Source organism: Micropterus salmoides, unplaced genomic scaffold, assembly GCF_014851395.1.
Source record: "Micropterus salmoides isolate LMB-PRFRI ecotype aquatic unplaced genomic scaffold, ASM1485139v1 Ms_hic_scaffold_11, whole genome shotgun sequence".
Classification (NCBI taxonomy): domain Eukaryota; kingdom Metazoa; phylum Chordata; class Actinopteri; order Centrarchiformes; family Centrarchidae; genus Micropterus; species Micropterus salmoides.
The window spans coordinates 17,375,139-17,394,419 of NW_024040152.1; the positions used below are offsets into that span (position 1 = coordinate 17,375,139).

The window sequence follows — 19,281 nt, forward strand, 5'->3', positions numbered from 1 at the left end:
TTAACTAGACCACTTCCAAAAAACAGTGTCTTGTCACCTTTCACATGTCCATGAGTTTTGGTCCTGTACCCTCCTCTGGTGGTTTCATTTAACTAATTAAGGCCAGGAGGGGTGAAATGCTGGAATATATCACTAAACAGCAAATAGGATTTGTGAAAGGTCTAAAAACTGAAATCAGATTTGGACAGCAGAAAATTTTTATTTTTGCTCTGTCCTTCCCTGTTAATTATTTCATTACACCTCAGGTTTATTTTATGACCAACAACTGATGGGAAACAGAGGGCTATGTCACAGACTAAGTAGCCTATAAGTGAGCTATTGATAGCCTACCTATTTTTCATTCAATTTCTTTTTCATTGTAAATGAGCCAGATTTAGCCTAGATAATTTCCTAGGTAATTTCCTCTGTTGTCTCTGGTCAGGTATTAAAAACCCTAATATTATAACAGCATTTTAAAATGAAATGTACCATTTTCTAATAAGAAACCTGTTATAAAGGGTTTATACATGTTAATAAATAATTTACTGATGCTTTATAGATCAGCTAGAAGTAATTAATAAGAACAGCGGGTTGCAAAGGAAATCCTTCTCCAGCATGACACTTGCTTTGTCTTTTAGCTTTTTTTAGAACCCTACTCCATTTATTAACAGCCTTATAACATTTACAACTGCATATTTGATAAATTGCTGTGAGAGATGATGTGAGACCAGATGTGAGACCATGTAGTAAAGATTTATTAACATTTAGTCCTATCATTGAAGATGACTGAAATTATGTGGTTTCTTGGAAAGTTAGAGTCATGACTTTTTAATAATGACTTATTAACATTTATTACTGCAGACTTGAACGCTTAAAATAAAGTGAAAAACTCACAACCCTTTAACCTGAAACTGGTGTCAGTGGTTTAAAACTGATCTATAGAGCATTGGTAAATGTTTATAAAGCATTAATAAAGCCATTAATTACAGCCTATAAACCATTTATAAAGGGTGTATATTTGAATATGCCTGTTAACCCATAACCATGCACAATAAAGTACAGCTCACATTCAACTGTAAATAACACCACAATGTAGTGCATGGTTATTAGCTACAGTCCGCAGTAGACTCCCAGAACCTGTGCAGCGGGTAAAAGAAAATAATTTAGGTCTTGAAGAAACAAGCTGTTGGCACCTGAAGGCAGCATACTGAGCCTGTGCCCCCTTTAGAGGTTAACTGGAGTGGATTTTCACTCCTGTCCTCTTTATTTAGGGGTATGGATTTCTCCAGTTACAGGTGGTGGAGTTTAACTAAGTATATTTATTTACACAACTAAGCTACTGTAGGCTACTCAAGTACAATTTTGAGAAACTTGTACTGTACTTGGGTATTTCAATTTCCTGCTATTTTATACTTCTACTCCACTACATTTCAGAGTGGAAATATTGCACTTTTTACGCTACAGCATTTATTAACATATGTTACTTTGCAGACTATAAAAACAAAATATAAATCAACTAATACTATTACAATGTATTGTTATGGATGAAGCTAGGTTTAGCAGGCTAGTTATATTTAGCACTACTGCAACATTAGTAATGCTTCCACATTAATGCATTACTAAATATAATCCAATAATATACTGAAATGAACCATTCTGCAGAGTGAGTTTTACTTTTAGTACTTCAAATATAGTTTGATGGAAATACTTTTACTTAAGTAAGATTTAGAATTTCACTTGGTATTTTTACACCATATTAGTGCTACTTTTACTACTACTAAAGCAGTAACTGAGTACTTTTTCCACCACTTCCAGTCACAGGTATTTAGAGGGAGGACTGAATACCACCAGTAAGGCTGTGAGTGGGAGGGTGATACCGTGAGGGGACATGCACTGAATGAAAGTGTGTGTTTGTGCATGTGTGTGTGTGTGAGAGAGAGAGAGAGAACAGGAGAGAATAAAAAAATTAAACCATATTCACTTACCATGCACAGACATGGCATTACTTACTGATGTATTACATACATAACACATGACCACAGATTTGGGTCATGAAAACTCATGGCACCATTACAGCATATGATGGTCTGTCTCCGCCTGATAAATAGCATAGCCTGTCCACACCACCACAGACCCAGTTTTTAATGGTTGTGATTTATGACCAAACTCCTGATGCAACCAGTGGCTGGTTGTTTTATATCACAGTAACGCGCTCCAGACATTCACAGACACTATCCAGTCCAAAGCATCCTGTTGGGGACTGAATTATATAAGCACAAATGCACATCCATGTGTGATTATATAATGAAATGGAAATAGAAAGATTTTCTTGAGTCTGGCACAGTTAGCGGTAAACAAATTCTTATGAGCAAGACATAGGGGGGGGGGGGGGGGGGGATTATCTTTTGCATCTGTTAAAACAAAATAAGGAGATTGGAAATAAAAGGAGTGCCTGGGCTTTGTCACAATAAAAAAAAAAATAGGGCTTAACAGGAATAATGTGAAATTGGAAATGAGCTGAGGTATGCGCTCAGAATAAGAGGGTGTAAATGAGATAAACAGGACATGAAGTTCACATACTGAAATGACAAGTTTGTCCCTGTGTCTCTGTGTCTAAATTTGGAGCCGCTGGGTTCAGTGCAGAGTTAGTACAGGGTGTCTTGGTTAATGTTGCAGAAAGCTGATCCTCGTACAGCAACACAGGGAGGTTCCTCTCAGTTACAGTGGTAAAGGGGGAGGACCCAAAGAGAGACATAAACACCCCCCACCCCCCCGCTCCCTGTCACTCCAAAGTGAACTGGTCTCTGCTAGTCTGACCTCATGCCCCATCACTCTGACAGTAGGGGAACTGGCCAGGGCTGGTTTTGCCACCCCTGGCATGCAACAGGTGACAAACACATCTCAGCAGTCTAACAGCAAGAACGGAAACACACCGGAGAGACAGCAGATCAGCCACCCCCTACCAGATTTTCTACTCCAGCAGGATGCCTAACAGGAGGAAAAGATGAACCAAAGTCAACCTTCATGTCTTCAGACTGCCAAACAAATGTTGAGTCAAACACATCACAACTGACTGAAGTCCTGGAGTCCCGTCTTGTTTTGTTTTACTCACAGTTGTCTCCATACAGTCAGACATCTGGGAGTCATGTCAGCTGCAGACAGATTTCTTGTTGACCTTGGAAATGTTGGGTCAAAGCAGCTTGGTTTCAGTGTTGCTTCAGCAGCAAAAATAGACTTTAGGCACAAGCTAGACTGAAGCACAAAGGGACTGCCTGGTTTCTATAATGACTCAAGTGTAGTGCACCACTACTTTATTTGACAGCTTTACCAAAAGTAAGTTTAGTAGGCCTACTTTCACTTTTTGACTTTAAGTAAATTTCACTCATAATACTTGTGCTTATGTTTTCAAAACAGGATACTTGGATTTTACTGTGTGGAGAAGGACGATAAAAACATCAGTGATTTTTAGAAAAAAAGTTGCTCAGGGTCTGAAAAAGGTAAACAACTGGACCAAATCACTGTAAGGGAAATGAGGGGGGAGGACATAATGTTTAAAAAAGTCACACATTGGAATTGTAGTAGAGAACAAGAGCTGTTAACTGTTTCTGTACCAAATATATTGACTAGACACTGTAGAATTACTATGGATCAGAATACTTCGTCTACCACTGGTGAGATTATATGTCTGTTTATCTTATTTTAGGTATATGAGGCTCTATATGTGAAGGAAAAATAACAATAAATTAAAAACTTTACTGTCAGATAAGTAAAGAAGCTGTTCCTTCCAAGAACAAGTAATTGTATACCTCAATCTGCATACCTCAAGTATACAGTACATTTTTCATGCTGAACACACATGACAGCAGAAGTACTCCATCTGTCCTATAGATGGTGACAGCAAACCAGAGGAATTCCTCAAGGAGACTGAAATTTTTCTCTGTTTTTCTTTCACTAGGAATTTAAATGTTCATATAAATAGGCAAAAACAGCATATTGCCATCAGCATGTTGTCAGTGAATAGTTTTTAATCCCAATCACAGAAAGAACATAAAATTGTTTTAGACTAGGTTAGGTCAACACTTCACCACACTTACCTGCTTTGCCTTAACTAAGATGGTTTACAACTTTGACCTGGCTCTCTTTTCAATTATAGACTGCCAGTGTCTTCTGTAAAGACAAGTTGTCAGGATGAATGCAATTTTAGGCTTCACACATTCAACACTGATTTTTCTTCATTGGTGCTGCACTGTCATATATCAGAGTATTTTTGCAGTGTGGTATTAGTACTTCCACTCAGTTAAAGGTACTGAGTACTATGTCTGTTTTTCTTACTTATGTCTTGTTTTTAAAAAGAAACAAACACATCTCTAAGCAATTGTAGTGTACCACGGACCATTTTAGGTCTTTGTTTTAAAGGGTTTAATTATAACTCTTCCTCCAACATGTTTTAAATGCACTTATTGTCAGTCGCTTTGGACAAATGCATCTGCCAAATTAATATATTGTAATACAGAGGTGGAAAGTAACTAAGTACATTTACTCATGTACTGTACTCACTACAAATTTGAGGTAATTGGACTTTACTTATCATGCCACTTTCTACTTCACTACATTTTAGAGGCAAATATTGTCATTTTTGGTCATTTACAATAATAACTTTAGTTTCTAGTTTCTTTGCAGATTCATATTAATAATACAAAATATAATGAACTAATATGATATAATGTATTGGTATCAGTCAAAATAACACAAGATAAAGGGTTCACAAGCTAGCAAAATAATTAAAATGCCCCCCCCCACACACACACACACACACACACTACACTGTGGTGTTGCTACTTTTACTTAACTAAAAGATCTTACTTTGGTACTTCTTACTCCACTGTTCTCATGCAATGGTTTGTATTTCTCTGTACTGTACACTTTGCGCGCGCCCCCTTGAGCGCGCATCCCACCGGGAGCGCGCGCGGCGAAGGGGCGGGGCCGCGCGGAGTCAGCGCAGACAGGGATGAGAAACTTGTCCCGGATATTTACCTAACTATACCTGGCTCTTCCGACGCACCCCGTAGGCTACCGAGATTTCCGCGGCGGACAGTCTGAGGATCATGATACGTCTCTGAAGCGGGACGACTGAGGTACACATCTTGTTTTTGTCTTTTAAACCTTCTCTTCCCAACAAAACATTCACTTGGCCAAGTTGTAGTTACGAGTATAGCCGTGGTTGGAGGAAAGTTGGAGCCAGTTCCTCCTTTTGGGTGTAGCTGCAAAAAAATTCAGGTTGTCAACAGGTTCCTTGTTCGCGCTGTGGCTCAAAGTACAGCGGGGTCACCGCAGAGTCCGTTACAGATTGGGAGTCGGGCAACAAAAATATGGGCCTTCCACACTAAGATAGGCCCTGTTTATTCATTGGCAGGCTGGAAGGTGAAGCAGGCTGTAGATTTGAGCTCTACCATTTGTTGTAGGTGTTTTTACATTCTATAATAGACTTATACACATTTAACTTGGAGATACGACATGGCAGAAAAATTATGTGTGTTAAAAGCATCATAAAGTGAGACTGTCCTTATTTCCTCATCTGTAGCTGTTATGTGACCACAAACCTCAACATATCAGAAATAGATGCAAGATGCAAAACACCCAGTGAAGTCATAGTCTCTACATGGTGGTGTATCTGCTTTTAAATGTAACATTTACTTGTAAATTCATTAGATGCCCGCCTGTGAGAGGGTTATTATGGAAAACAAGTCATCAAACTGGGACCAGCTCTTAATATATTCAGTGTGTGTCACTGTGTTCAAACATTAACTGTGTCCTTTCAGAAGCAGTGAGAGACAGGCCAGCCTGGATCCATTAATCGTTTACCTGGAAACCAACACAGGACACATGTACGTGCATACACTTGCATGCATATAGGTGTTCGCTTACACACACACACACACACACATTGATAGGTATTCTCAAAGCCAGAGTAAGTTATTGGCATGCATGCATTAGTAGTGCATGTTTGCATTGTGTCCAGCGGCTGCTCTGAGATCAGTCAGCAGCCCTGTAGATGGGCGTGTTCGACTCTGAAAATGTTTAACATTCTTATCATTCAGCTGCCTGCGAAAGGCAGAGAGGCACAGAGGGAGAGCAGCAGGCAGAGGGAAGGGACATGTTCAGACCCAGGCCAAATAATAAGGAATTACACAAACACACATACACGCACACACAGTCACTCCTTTGCATTCACGATGCATTACTCACTGCAGCCCGATGCTCCATCCAGCACATATGTTACTCACCACACAATGTCATCCTGAGGGAGGTGCCTTCAATTGAAGACAACAGCCTGGAAACATCTGACACTGTTTTTGTGGTTGTGTGTGTTTCCAGGTCCCCTCTCAGTGAGGAGCTGAGGGCAGGGTGTTTGTCTTCTTGAGAGGGAGGCAGAGTTACCGTGGTAACAGACATGCCAAAACCGGACCTGCTCTGCCTAGTTCAGCTGCTGGACGGCACAATCGAGACCTTCAGAGTCAGCGTGCGTAACACACACACACACACACACACACACAAACACTGCGTTTCCTGTCTGTCCATGAGGAGATCATGTGTTGCTCCTATCTGTCTCTGTGCACTGCTAATGATCGTATTGTCAGTGCATGATCTGGTGGCCAACTATTCTTTCCCATTCCCATTGATCCACATCTCTTGTTCAAAACCGTGACCTTGGCTTTTAAAGGACATGCTAACCTCTCGCAGCTTAGGGAGCTTGTCACACTTGGGAGCCTTTTCACCATCAGCATATTATGGGTCATACGCAGTGTGACAGCAGTATGTATACTCCCAACACACACACACACACTGACACGCATGCAGAACGGCAATCACAATATTGCTTTCTAGGACGGTAGCTGTGCAGCATTTTTATGTGAACGATGGGAGAGCAGGGAGAGCGCTGTGGTGGTACAGTATAATGTGCAGAAGGATTCCAATTTTAAACCCTCCATTACTCTCTTTTTATGCCTCCTGTGTTTCTCTTGTTTGAATAAGGGTTATTGTTTTTGTTCTTCACATATTTTCACTGAAAAAGAACAGGTGTTTGAGGCCAGTTTAAACTGATCTTCGCCTGGATGTTGTGTCCACTAACATACAAAATGATTGTGTTTCCTGCTGCAACAGCACACTGTTTGCCGCAGTTTACAGTAAACACGATCCTCTTGTGACGTGAATACGCTTCCGGTAACAGAAAATGCGAATGAGCTGCGGTTTATCCCTCTGAGTGATTAATAATACAATGAATAGTTAAACTACAGAATTCTGTGCTGCAGATGGTCTTTTGGAAATCTGATTTTCACCTGGCAGTATGCATTATTGATGTTTCTTTCTGATTTACATCAATTTTTAACATTCAAGATAACTGCAGAGAAACTCACACATTCTTTAAAACATAATAATGATCCATGTATATACAGGTGCTGGTCATATAATTAGAATATCATCAAAAAGTTGATTTATTTCAGTAATTCCATTCAAAAAGTGAAACTTGCAGGTGTTTTGACTTAATCAACTGATTAGAGTGTGGCACCAGGTGTCTTCAATATTGAACCTTTTCACAATATTCTAACTGTCTGAGATACTGAATTTGGGATTTTCATTAGTTGTCAGTTTTAATCATCACAATTAAATGAAATAAACATTTGAAATATATCAGTCTGTGTGGAATGAATGAATATAATATCCAAGTTTCACTTTTTGAATGGAATTACTGAATAAATCAACTTTTTGATGATATTCTAATTATATGACCAGCACCTGTACATTAAGCAGTGCTACAGCATATGACACAGTATATTTAGATGTACAAATGAGCAACCGTTAAATGTCACTCAAAGTTCTGGCTGGTATTAATATTATTTGTTGTTTACATCTTTCAGAAGCAGGATGAAGGTGTGGTTCTGTTGGACCAAGTATGCGACCACCTGGGCCTGCAAGAGAGGCAGCTCTTCAGTCTGCAGATCAGAGAATCCAGCACAGCCATCGCCTCTATCACAGCCAACACACACTCTCCCGTGAGCTCACTGTTCATCTGATGCACATTTAGGCCAAGATTGTAATGTACTGCACTCGCTGATTGCTGTTTAGACGATGATAACCACAGGGTATGCTTACATAAATGCTGATTTTAGCCCCAGTTAACCATTAAACTTAATGAATTTCTTTCTCTCAGAGATGGTTGGAGCCTGAGAAACCCTTGAAGAAGCAGATAAAAGGTATCTGGCTTGTTCTGGTTCCAGAGAATTCACTGTCTTTACCAAGAATTACTTCTCTAGACAGAAACATTTTTATTGAAATATACTTTAAAACATTTTTGTTTTAAAGTATATTTCAATACTTTTATAGATTGGAGGTGTAGGAGAGAAGAGGTCTGGTAGATGAGGGATGTGAACTTTTGACCTTAGATATGTGCCATTTTTGACTAGATTACATTTCTCTGCAGGTCTTGCTTCCCCCTTTTATCTAAACTTCAGAGTACGATTCTTCATCTCTGATCCCAACTCTCTGCAGCATGAACAGACAAGGTTAGTGTATGTTTGTTTTTTTAGTTCACCATCAATGTTTGGCTCACTCCTTGGCCAAATAAATAAATTCCTGTTTTTGTGATACAATGTGATGTTTAGTGATGTGGAAGCTCTAAATGCTAGCAATGCTAGCTGCTCCGTGAGGCAAAACCAACAGCAGGATATTGAGCTAAATGCTAATGACAACATGCTCACAGTGACAAAGTATTCAGTGGGTGTGATGTTTAGCCTGTTCAATATCTTAGTTTAGCGTGTGAGCATGCAAACATTAGCTAATTATCACTAAACACAAAGTACAACCTTGGTTGATGGGAATACCATGACTTCTTGAAGATATTTGTACATGAACTGCAGTGTTGGACAAATTCATATTTTGACCTGATGATGCCGTTGGATGAAAAGTTAAGGGATCACCAAAGTTACTATAAGTCATCCTGATGGGGGCTTGAACCTGTGAACCTGATTTAATGGCAATCCATCCATTAGTTGTTGACATACTTCACTCACAACACACAAAGATTAATTAACCTAATGGTGGCGCTCGTGGAAAACTCAGAGGATTGCCAGAGTTAGTAGGATTCATCCTCTGGGAACCAGGAATGTCTGTAGAAAATGTTGTGCCAATCTATGTTGTAGATGTTGTGATATTTCTTAGGATAAGATACAAATTTGACTGGACAGATATGAAGTCAGGCGATCATCGAAATTAGTAAGATTTATCCTCTGGGGACCATGACTGTCTGCAGAAAATTTAATTGCAATCCACTGAATAGTTGTCATATTTGAATCAGGACATTGACACCCCTAGAGCCAGGCTGCTAGCGTGGCTAAAAACATCAATATATTTAAAGGGGTTTCTGCAGGGAAAAAATACAGGCTTGAGCTGGTAAAGTTCCCCTTTTCTCTTCCCTGCAGGCACCTGTACTTCCTCCAGATCAGGAGTGACATTAGAGAAGGACGGTCAGTAATCACACAAACTCAACCACCAATGCCTGTGTGTTTGTATTTAGCTGTTACCATGTAGAATCATGGACTGTGATTTGCAGGTTGAAGTGCCCACTGAGTGCAGCTGTAGTGCTGGCCTCTTATGCTGTGCAGTGTAAGTCCTATCTCTTCCTAGAGAAACAAATGATTAATGACTTAATAATGACTGTGTGGGTAATTATTCTTGTTGATGAGGCTCTCAATAAGCAGCAGCTCTCTTACAGTACCCCAGATGTCAGTGTGTGGATCTGGTTATGTATGCTCAGTGTCTTTGTCACCCACCCACAGCGGAGATGGGGGATCATTGTCCGTCCCGACTCCCGGGTTACCTCTCAAAGTGCCACTTCATTCCTGAGCAGGATGAAGACTTCCTGTCTAAAGTGGAGGATCTGCATCCACAGCACAAGTAATTCAGACAGTTAATTATTATGTAGTTGCCACTGAAAAACAATTGGTTTGTTGTGCAGTACGTTCCTGGTGTTGTATGTGACTCTGTGTGTGTGTGTGTGTGTGTGTGTGTGTGTGTGTGTGTGTTCCCTGTTCCCAGGGGGCTTAAGCAGAGCGAGGCAGAGTTGTGTTTCCTCAACACAGCACGGACCTTGGAGTTGTATGGAGTGGAGCTACATGCTGCCATGGTAGTGTCATTGCCTCGATTAAACTGTCGTGTAGTATCTCGTGCTCTAGCTCAACTTCCTCACTTTGTCACTTTTTGTCTCCACTTTCTCTCTCTCAGGACGCCTACAATGCCCCCATGATGGTAGGTTTGGCTTCCAGTGGTGTTGCGATGTTCTGTAATATGATTTGCTCCAGTTTCTTCCCCTGGTGAGTGATGATGCCACTAATTGCACGGCTTGTATTGTATTGTACTGTATTTTCTGTAAGCCTCCAGCCGAGTGCATTCTTTACATGCAGGGGAAACATCATCAAGATTTCATTCAAGAGGAAACGCTTTCTTATACATCTGAAACGTAAACATGTGAGTCCCTCTACTGTTAATTTGTCCCAAATAGGTTAAAGATCTGCTCTGAAGAAACTGCTGATTTTAATTACTCTACACTCTTGGCTGGTAAATCCATTAAATGTTTGGAATCAGCACATTTTTTTGGAATGATGAGAAAGCTGAGATTTAGTTATTGCTAAAATTAGAAAAGTTTGGGTTTTTTTCTTGTGGGGCAGAGGAATTTAGGCTCAACACTTAAATTTTTTAAGAAGAAAATCACAAATACAGGCTTGACTACCACATGGTCTACATAGATGTGACTATGGCGTTGACTGAATTATTGATATCCACACTTTTGGCAGTAAGTAAGTAATAAATCATTCATTAAAAATATGAGAAGAGTGCAAATGCAACCTGAGCAGCTGAAGTTACATAATAAAAATGTGACCTTAAATATGTATATATAATCTACATTATAAAGCATTACAAAAAAATGTTGCAGGGGGAGACCCAGGATTGTGAAGTACCTCTGGTGTTGCCTTGCCCCAAGACCTGTAAGAACCTGTGGCGGTCATGTGTGGATCATCACTCCTTCTTCAGCTCCAGCCGGACTGCTAGGACTCCCAAACACAATAACAGCACAGTTCAGTCCTACAGAATGCTGATAACACAACACCTGGGCCTCGGCAACAGTAAAACTGAGAGGTGAGCGTGCACCTGGACACACATTCACTTGTGCATTCATGTCATAAATAGTTGGACAAATTTTCTTTCCTTTCCTTCCTAATTTGCAGTGGTCCAGTGTGCCAGCGTGTGGTGGGAGGGATGGTGTGGAACCCTGTCCTGCAGAGGTCGATTTCATCAGAGCATCTTGAAACCAAGAGTCTGCCCTCTAGATCACCTCCAACCACCCCCAACTGGTACGACCTGTAGAATCATCCCCAGCTATAATGAGAAGCTGCAGTTTTTGTCAAAGGCCCCAGCATCTCATTTTTCTTTTGTGTCCTGTCATTCAATATAATATTTTACAATTTTATTACACTCACCTGGTTTTGACCTCATGGTTTGTCTCTCTGGCAGGCGGAGTCCTCGAGTTCGCCACGGCATCAGTAAACCTCGCCCATCCTCGGTTGAGTTCAGCAATGACCTGAAAGACATGTCAGAGGGGGAGGATGTCTTCTACACATACAGGGCGTCTGTGAGCAGCAGCAAGGACAGTGAGGGAGACGCTTCACCGCAACAGAAATGGTGGCTATCTTCTTCTTAGGCACACGCTCAACCTCCCTCTCAGTCGAGTGGGCTTTGGTGGCGCGACATTTGTTAGGGCTGAAAGATTAATAATTTTTATTGTACCATTTTGCATGCGTCTTTCTACACTTATTAGCCTCGGCCAAAGATGGTTAATTTGAGAAAGAATTATCATTTTGATATCTGGATGTTTGGAAAGATAGAGAGTGGTTCAATTTGTGATCATTATACAAACCTAGCATGATTAATACTGTGACCACCAGGTAGAACTTTAATAGAAAATAATTCCCATTTAAATCACAATCGCAATATTGGTTAAAAGAAATTATTTTCCCCAAATCATTCAGCCCTGACGTGTGTTATGTTAGGAGAAAAAATTATTACAATATAAGAGTAACAGAATTATATTATGATCTCATCTGAAAGTCATCTGTTAATCTACAAATCAGAGAAAATTGATTGAAAGTGATCTCTTTATTTCATCTCTTGCAGGCTCTCTGGCATGTACAACCATGAGACAGATGGGGCTTTGCTGCAAACTAATGACAGTATAGGTGAGGAGGATGGTGATCGCAGCTTACACCACTACGATAAGGTCCGTTCTCTCATTATCACCTCTGAAGAACTGCTTTACTGTCTATCCACATATGCGTGCACATATGCACGATGATTCTTGTGTACTTGTGTCTATGCAGGGAGCTCTCGGCGATGGTGACTTGATGCTAATATGTATTGCCCCCGATCACGAGGGCAAGTTTGGCTTCAATGTTAAAGTGGGTCCCACTCTTACACTTTTTGTGTGTCTCTTACCTTCTCTACACAAGGCATAAAGTTTAATGTTTTATGTTTTGTTTTACTCACACACATTACGTTTGTGTTGTCACTCCTCCACTCTTGCTCCATATCATTTCCCAACTCCTCCAAGGGTGGGGTGGATCAGAAGATGCCTCTAGCCATATCCCATGTTAAACCCGACTCTCCGGTAAGAACGCACTCAGATGTGTTTGTATTTTGACGGGCTGGTGTCTCCTGGTTGTGTCAGAGTAGCTTTCTGATGAAATGTAAACACAGTCTGGACTGGTGGATGTATATTTAGCCTGATGACACTGGACATTTTTCCACTTTTCACAGACAGATTAATTTATCATTCAAAAAAAGAAACAGATATTGATAAAATCAGATACCTGATAATGATAATATCAAAACAAAATATCTTGATTCAGATCACAAAGATTTGGGTTTATTTATTTTTTTTATTGTGACCAAGATACATACTGAGCAAAACTTTTTACAGTTGAAATCTAATGGTGGTACTGTTTCTGAAGTTCCTCAAACCAAGTTTGGTATTTCTTTGTACTTATCAGCTGACATACACTGATACCGATATATCTGCAATAAGCTAAGATCAGCCGATTTATTGATCAAGCTGTAATCTGAAATATAGATGACGTATAGAGACGTCAGCTTTTAAGTGAGCCTGTGTTGTTTTGCAGGCAGGTCGATGTGAGCCCAAACTCCTGGAGGGAGACCTGGTAGTGCTCATCAATGGCCGAGACATTTCTGAACACACACATGACCAGGTTGTCATGTTCATACGAGCCAGCAGAGAGTCGCACTCCAGAGAGCTGGCCTTGCTTATTAAACGTAAAGGTGTGTCTGTCTGTCTGGAACTGCTGAAGCAGGGTGTGATCCAAGTCTGCGCACTGTCTTGGCATGTTTCTATGAATATTTATCACAGCCTTGAACTGTCCTTGTATTACAGGTCCTGGCCGGGTGGCACCCCTGCTGCAGTTACCTCCTGCCCTCACACTCACCAGCCAATCGCAGGGAAACAAGCCGCAGTCATCTGGCCAGTCGGAGCGGGTCACAACACTGGAGGAATCAATGAGACAGCTGGACAAAGGAATACAGTCTGGCACGCTCTGTTTCCATTTTGAGGTATTTGAAATGTAGATGGCAGCGAACGTGCTCTTAAAGCAGGCCCAAAATACGTCTTTATTTTAAGCAGGACTTAGTTTGTCCATCTCACTTATTTGGGGATCATAATGAGCCTTTAAAGTGCTGATTTGGATACAGATGTTGGCTCTAATCTTCACTGGGACTCGGCAACTGGCAATCTAAAACAAAGATATTGTGACTGGCCTGGAATTTGTCATTTTTGTTTGTGTATGTTTCTCTGCGTGTGTTTACGTGTGTGTGTTTGTGTGCTTGTAATTTCTAGAATTTATACCGGAGGAAGCCTGGTCTGTCACTTAGCTGTGCTCAGCTCTCTGAGAACACGGACAAGAATCGATATAAGGATGTTTTACCATGTGAGTTATTCTGATGATCTGTGTGTGCCCAGCCATTTGTTTCTCCTCTACCTGGTACCCCACCTCCCCCTTATCTGGCCCTCACTCGCTGCTCTCCTTTCAGATGATGCTACCAGAGTGGTGCTCCGGGGCCAGGAGGACTACATCAATGCCAGCCACATCACAGTGCGCATCTCTGATATTGCGTGTCTTGTCCCTGTCTGACATTTAATGTAAACTCATCCTGTGTGTGTGTGTGTGTGTGTGTGTGTGTGTGTGTGTGTGTGTGTGTGTGTGTGTGTGTGTGTGTGTGTGTGTGTGTGTGTGTGTGTGTGTGTGTGTGTGTGTGTGTGTGTTATTTGTGTGTCTCTTAGGTGGCGCCCCCAGTGTCTGGTGTATGTTTACGTTATATTGCAACTCAGGGTCCATTGCCACAGACCTGCACTCAATTTTGGCAGACTGTTTGGGAGCAACAGACACACACCATCATCATGCTAACAACTCTGACAGAGAGGGGACGGGTATATATACTTCTACTCGTTCATACTTTTATACTGTAAACAGCCACATTTACACAGGGATGGAAATGAGTAAACAGCGAGGGGAACATTCGAAATTACACTGCTCGATATCATCGATGCATTAACACGGTGATTACTGCAAAGCTACTTGCACATTATTACATGATGTTTTATTTGATACGTGATTACTGTAATTACAGGGTTCAGCGGTGATGGTTGCACGCAAAAATAAAACATCGACACAGTTGTGAGTAATTACAGGGTTTCACAGTGTAGGGAACAGCTAAATGTAAAGTGAGCAGGATGCCAATGAGAGAAATCATGCGAGGGTGAAGTAACAGAGACAGAGGCAGCAATATATCAAGGTCCCCCTAAATGAAGATGTCTCTTTCTCAGCTGTTGCTTGGTAACCAGATGCTGTCATTAATTGATCATTTCCCTGATATTTGCCAAGTGCCCCAAGTTTCTCTCTACTTGAGGATCACACACACACGGTTTGACAATCAGTTCACATCCTGCTCCTGATGAATTGCTTTCTGTTCCTCAGACTTCCAGGCCGGAACATAACCAAGCTGTTGAATATGAGTTTGATTTCATGAGAGCGGAGCGCAGCTGATGCAGCAGCAGTAGTAAATTGAGCCCTGACTGATGACTCATGTCAGATGTAATGTAATTTGTCGGTGATGTCATATACGCTTGCAGACCAAGTGCCACCAGTACTGGCCGCATCCGCCAGAAGCGAAGGATTACGGGCACATGCGGGTGAAGTGTCACTCGGAGGAGTGTAACCTGGCGTATGTGACGCGACAGTTCACGCTGAAACACACACAGGTACAGTTGCAAACAGAGCTGCAATGATTAGTCGATTAATCACTTAGTCAGTCAACAGATGATTTATTGGCAACTACTTTGATAATCGTTTAAGTGATTTTTAACGTACAAAATCTAAACATTCTCTTGTTTATGAAAATGTGCTGCTTGTCTTTGTCTTAATATTGTAGTCAGTTCAATATTTTGGCTTTTGGTTGGACAATACATCCCCTTAAGCTCTAGGATATTGTGACGATTACTGTTTTCTGATCCTATATATGCAGATTGATCTAGTGCAAGTGCAAAGTTCACACCTGCTTTCATATCCACATGAGACATGAGCCAAGCATGACTATGGTCACACAATGTGGAGCCTTTCTGTTTTGACATGTACCATGTTTGAGCCATATGTCACATAACAGAGCTCACCACAGGCAGCAGCCACTCCTGGCAAACTATCTGCAGGCAACATACAGTCACTTCCGTGTGGGTGGTTTGGTCGGTGTGTGTGCATTTGTGTGCATTAACAAATCTTGTGGCACGCCCATGTTCATGTGTGGGACGAGTGGTTGAGTTGGCGTGCAGGCCTTTCTGAGAAGTTTATATGGTAGGTAATCAGATTAAAGGAGCTGTTTTTCCACATTTACTTCCATGGGGAACAGGTAAATAAACAATAATTCTCAAGGAGGCATGAAGTCTGAATGCACACACACAACATACACAGATACTGCTGTGTGGGCCCATCTGTTCCTCTGGCGGAGCGAGTTAATCCCTGCATGGAGTCACAGGCCACATGATCATTAGAAACAGCTCTGGTCTTTTCCTCTATCCTTTCTCCTCCCCACCAGTTTTTCTGTTTTCATCTCACTGTGTCCCTCTTCACTTCCTAATCTCAGTGTCACCTACTGGTCACGTGCAGGTTTGGTCTCCTCACCTGCTCTGTTTTTTCAACTACACCCTCTGTTTGAGCCTGTAGCGCTGCAGTGTTAGTCTGATTTAGGTTACACCTTATGCAATGCAATAATTTTCTCTGATTATCTGTCTTTCTTTTTTTGTGTGTGTGTGTGTGTGTGTGTGTGTGTGTGTGTGTGTTAGCTGCATGAGGAACGTGCAGTCACACACCTGCAGTATGTTGCGTGGCCAGACCACGGCGTACCCGATGACCCTTCAGACTTCCTGTTGTTCATCAGCTCGGTCAGGGAGAGGAGGAGAGGTGAAGAGCCACTATTGGTACACTGCAGGTAACGCACACACACTCTTAACTGAACACTCCCAGCATGCACTGTGCCCGCCTCTACTGTGCGCTTAATGCTGTCTTTGTTTTGAATTCCCCCTATTAGCGCTGGGATTGGACGCACAGGTGTTCTGATCACCATGGAAACGGCGCTGACTCTGTTGGATGAGGGTCGGCCAGTGTTCCCGTTGGACATTGTCAAAACACTGAGAGATCAGCGAGCCATGATGGTTCAGACCACGGTACAGAGAAACACAGCAAGGGTTTATGCTAAAAAGCTTGGCTTATATTTACGTAGTGGCCACAGTGATTTTTCTCCCCCTTATTAAAATCTTTATTTTATTTTATTGTGTTATGATACCTTGTAACTGGACTTGAGCTTCTGTTCACTTTGTTTTAGTTCAATTTATAAGAGTATCAGTCAGTTGATTGAAACCTTTTTTCTTAGCTTAAGGGCTTGGCATAAGGCAGGATGTAACCGCAGAGAACATTAGCGTTTGTGGGGAAGTACTAATTAACAAATGAGTGCAAGTAAAGATCATGTTTTGGGTGAAACGTGATGAGCTTGTTATAGTTGGACAGGGTATTTTTTTCCTTTCAAAATTATAAGCTTCAGGGTGCCCGTTTCCTTTTTACAGTGTTTGCATTTTTGTATTGCAATGCTTTCTCTTGGCTCAATAGCTGCTGTTGAACTGGATGTATTGGTTTCAGCCTCAGGATTGTGAAGTGTGTCTGATGTTTAGAGTTTTGCTACGAATACCACACAAATAACTTAAGGAATTTTCATAAGGGAGAGGAGGTTGCACCCAGAATTACTTTAAAAGGCCAATGTCACAGTTAAGACATCTGTGAGGCCCTTTCATCTTTAACCTTAATTAATTCACAGGTATGTTGCTGCCACGGTATAATGCTGATGGCTGATGAGCAGGAGGTTGGAAGCCGTGCTCTGTGGCACCTCAGTGGTATCTGTCGAGGGAGAGGAAAGTGTTGATGGTAGGCAGTGCTGGGAATATGGCAGCCCTGCAGTCAAAAGCCTGCTTCTAGGCCACAACTGCTACCACTATCACCCTTATTTTGAAAGGAGATCCAGCCTCTGAAGTGCCCTCTCTGATATTTTTGTGCAGATGGAACGCATCCTCAGGTTTCCCTCATGTGTTTGTGTGTCTGACAGTAATGGCAAATATGCACAGTCAGAGGACAAATCTCCATGTTAAGGATCCACATGTTGAGGGGTTAGGCTGGTATTATTAGGTGTGTCTTATCTTTAACTAATCACATTACAAAACCAAAATCAACAATGTGTCTCTCAATACTTTCCAGCTTCTTTAACCTGTCTGTAACATTCCCCCCACGACCCTGTACGCAGGATAAGCGGTTGACGATGGATGGATGGATGGACAAATACAGAATATAACCAGAATTACAGTGTTACAGTGTTGTCGAATAGCTAAAAAAACACTCAATATGTTGTGTGTTTCAGTGTCAGTTCCAGTTTGTGTGCGAGGCCATTGTGCGAGTCTACAAAGAGAAACAGGAGGGACCTACTGCACCGTAGCCCAAATCAGCAACTGGATCAGAACAGACACACTCACCGTTTCAGCCTCATCTCATTGCAAGCGACTTCTACAAAGGGACTTCCAGTGCTGTAACAGATTAACCTCTGTCAGCGCCTATGGGACTGGCACCCAGACTGGATTATGAGAGTGTAACTAGCTTCAGAGCACAGCTGTCTGTGATCTGTGCAGCTAGGTTCAGTGTGAGAGTATGAATCATACACCGAGTCTGCCTTAGTTTTTAATGATAGTGCATTGAACTTGTAGAAGCTTCGGTCTCCATAGAGACTGATGTAAGACTGATGTGAGCTGCTAATTTCTGTCCAAGAGGCCACTCAGGAATGTTGCCTCTACTTATAAAGCTATGTGTGCCTTAAAAACCAACGCCTCCCAGTCGATGGATCGAACAGGGCAGCAGAGGCAGACCTGGATCGTTATAATGTATAGTTTATCTGTGTGTCCAAAGACAAAGAGCAAGGCAGCCTTTAGATCACTATAGTAAATGCAGTAAGGTCATGGTGGTCCACCAGAGTATAATCAAACTCACTGTTCAACACTCTTAAATTATTAAGACACTAAATAAACCCACTGATTTATATCGACATGTCTGCTTTGTCATTTCATCTGATGGTGAACGTTATAAATTAGATAATTAAATGGGGATATGTCACTTTCTGTTGAGATTCTTCAAAGGCTCGACAGTATCTTCTAGGCAATACTAGTCTCTTTCACATCTTGCAGAATAAAGCTGCTCACTGAAGAGTTGTGTGCTTATTAAACCCTCAGCTGAGTGAATCTAAAGCTGGTATTAAAACAAATCAGCCCTCACAAATCTGGTTATGAGAAAAAAAACTGACTTAAAAAGACACTTAAGCATGTAATAGTCCCATGAGGACTTGTGTAATTCATGGTGTTATATTTGTGTTTCTTTTTTCATAAGGGTACAGTGTGATGCAGGCTTGAAGGTTGGTAAAGTATTTATAAAGTACCCACTGATGAGCCTAATACCACAAAAATGTGTAAGAGAATGTCATCATTTCACCCATAAGTTACATTAATCACATCCAGAACCAACAGACTGATGCACAAAAACACATATTTGTAAGGTTTTGTCCAAGAAATGCACATCTGAGGGTTTGTGTGTTTCTACTGTAGAGGAA

General features: G+C 41.4%; 1 protein-coding gene across 3 annotated transcripts; it reads left to right on the forward strand.

The window, feature by feature from the left end:
- Positions 1-4,958: 4,958 nt before the first annotated feature.
- Positions 4,959-18,723, forward strand: ptpn3 (protein tyrosine phosphatase non-receptor type 3). Of its 3 annotated transcripts, none has more exons than XM_038711517.1 (27): positions 4,959-5,114; positions 5,799-5,864; positions 6,355-6,499; positions 7,896-8,030; positions 8,189-8,231; positions 8,459-8,540; positions 9,456-9,500; positions 9,587-9,639; positions 9,813-9,930; positions 10,072-10,159; positions 10,258-10,346; positions 10,437-10,500; positions 10,967-11,169; positions 11,259-11,384; positions 11,545-11,712; positions 12,205-12,307; positions 12,408-12,485; positions 12,638-12,694; positions 13,206-13,362; positions 13,475-13,650; positions 13,934-14,024; positions 14,128-14,189; positions 14,378-14,524; positions 15,227-15,355; positions 16,430-16,575; positions 16,675-16,810; positions 18,049-18,723. In XM_038711517.1, exons 3-27 carry the CDS (start codon positions 6,431-6,433, stop codon positions 18,121-18,123), a joined length of 2,640 nt encoding a protein of 879 aa, XP_038567445.1. In that variant the 5' UTR covers positions 4,959-5,114; positions 5,799-5,864; positions 6,355-6,430; the 3' UTR covers positions 18,124-18,723. The 3 variants fall into 3 exon arrangements, with proteins under 3 accessions (XP_038567445.1, XP_038567446.1, XP_038567447.1); XM_038711518.1 differs by having other exon boundaries at positions 5,802-5,864; XM_038711519.1 differs by lacking the exon at positions 5,799-5,864 and having other exon boundaries at positions 4,964-5,114.
- The last annotated feature ends 558 nt before the right edge of the window (positions 18,724-19,281 follow it).

What these genes read in the sequence shown, in the direction of transcription:
- ptpn3 (XM_038711517.1), top strand. Translation starts at nt 6,431, where the DNA reads ATGCCAAAACCGGACCTGCTCTGCCTAGTTCAGCTGCTGGACGGCACA. An exon ending in GCTTACACCACTACGATAAG is followed by an intron (nt 12,308 to 12,407) that starts GTCCGTTCTCTC and finishes GTGTCTATGCAG; the next exon opens with GGAGCTCTCGGCGATGGTGA. An exon ending in TCACGCTGAAACACACACAG is followed by an intron (nt 15,356 to 16,429) that starts GTACAGTTGCAA and finishes TGTGTGTGTTAG; the next exon opens with CTGCATGAGGAACGTGCAGT.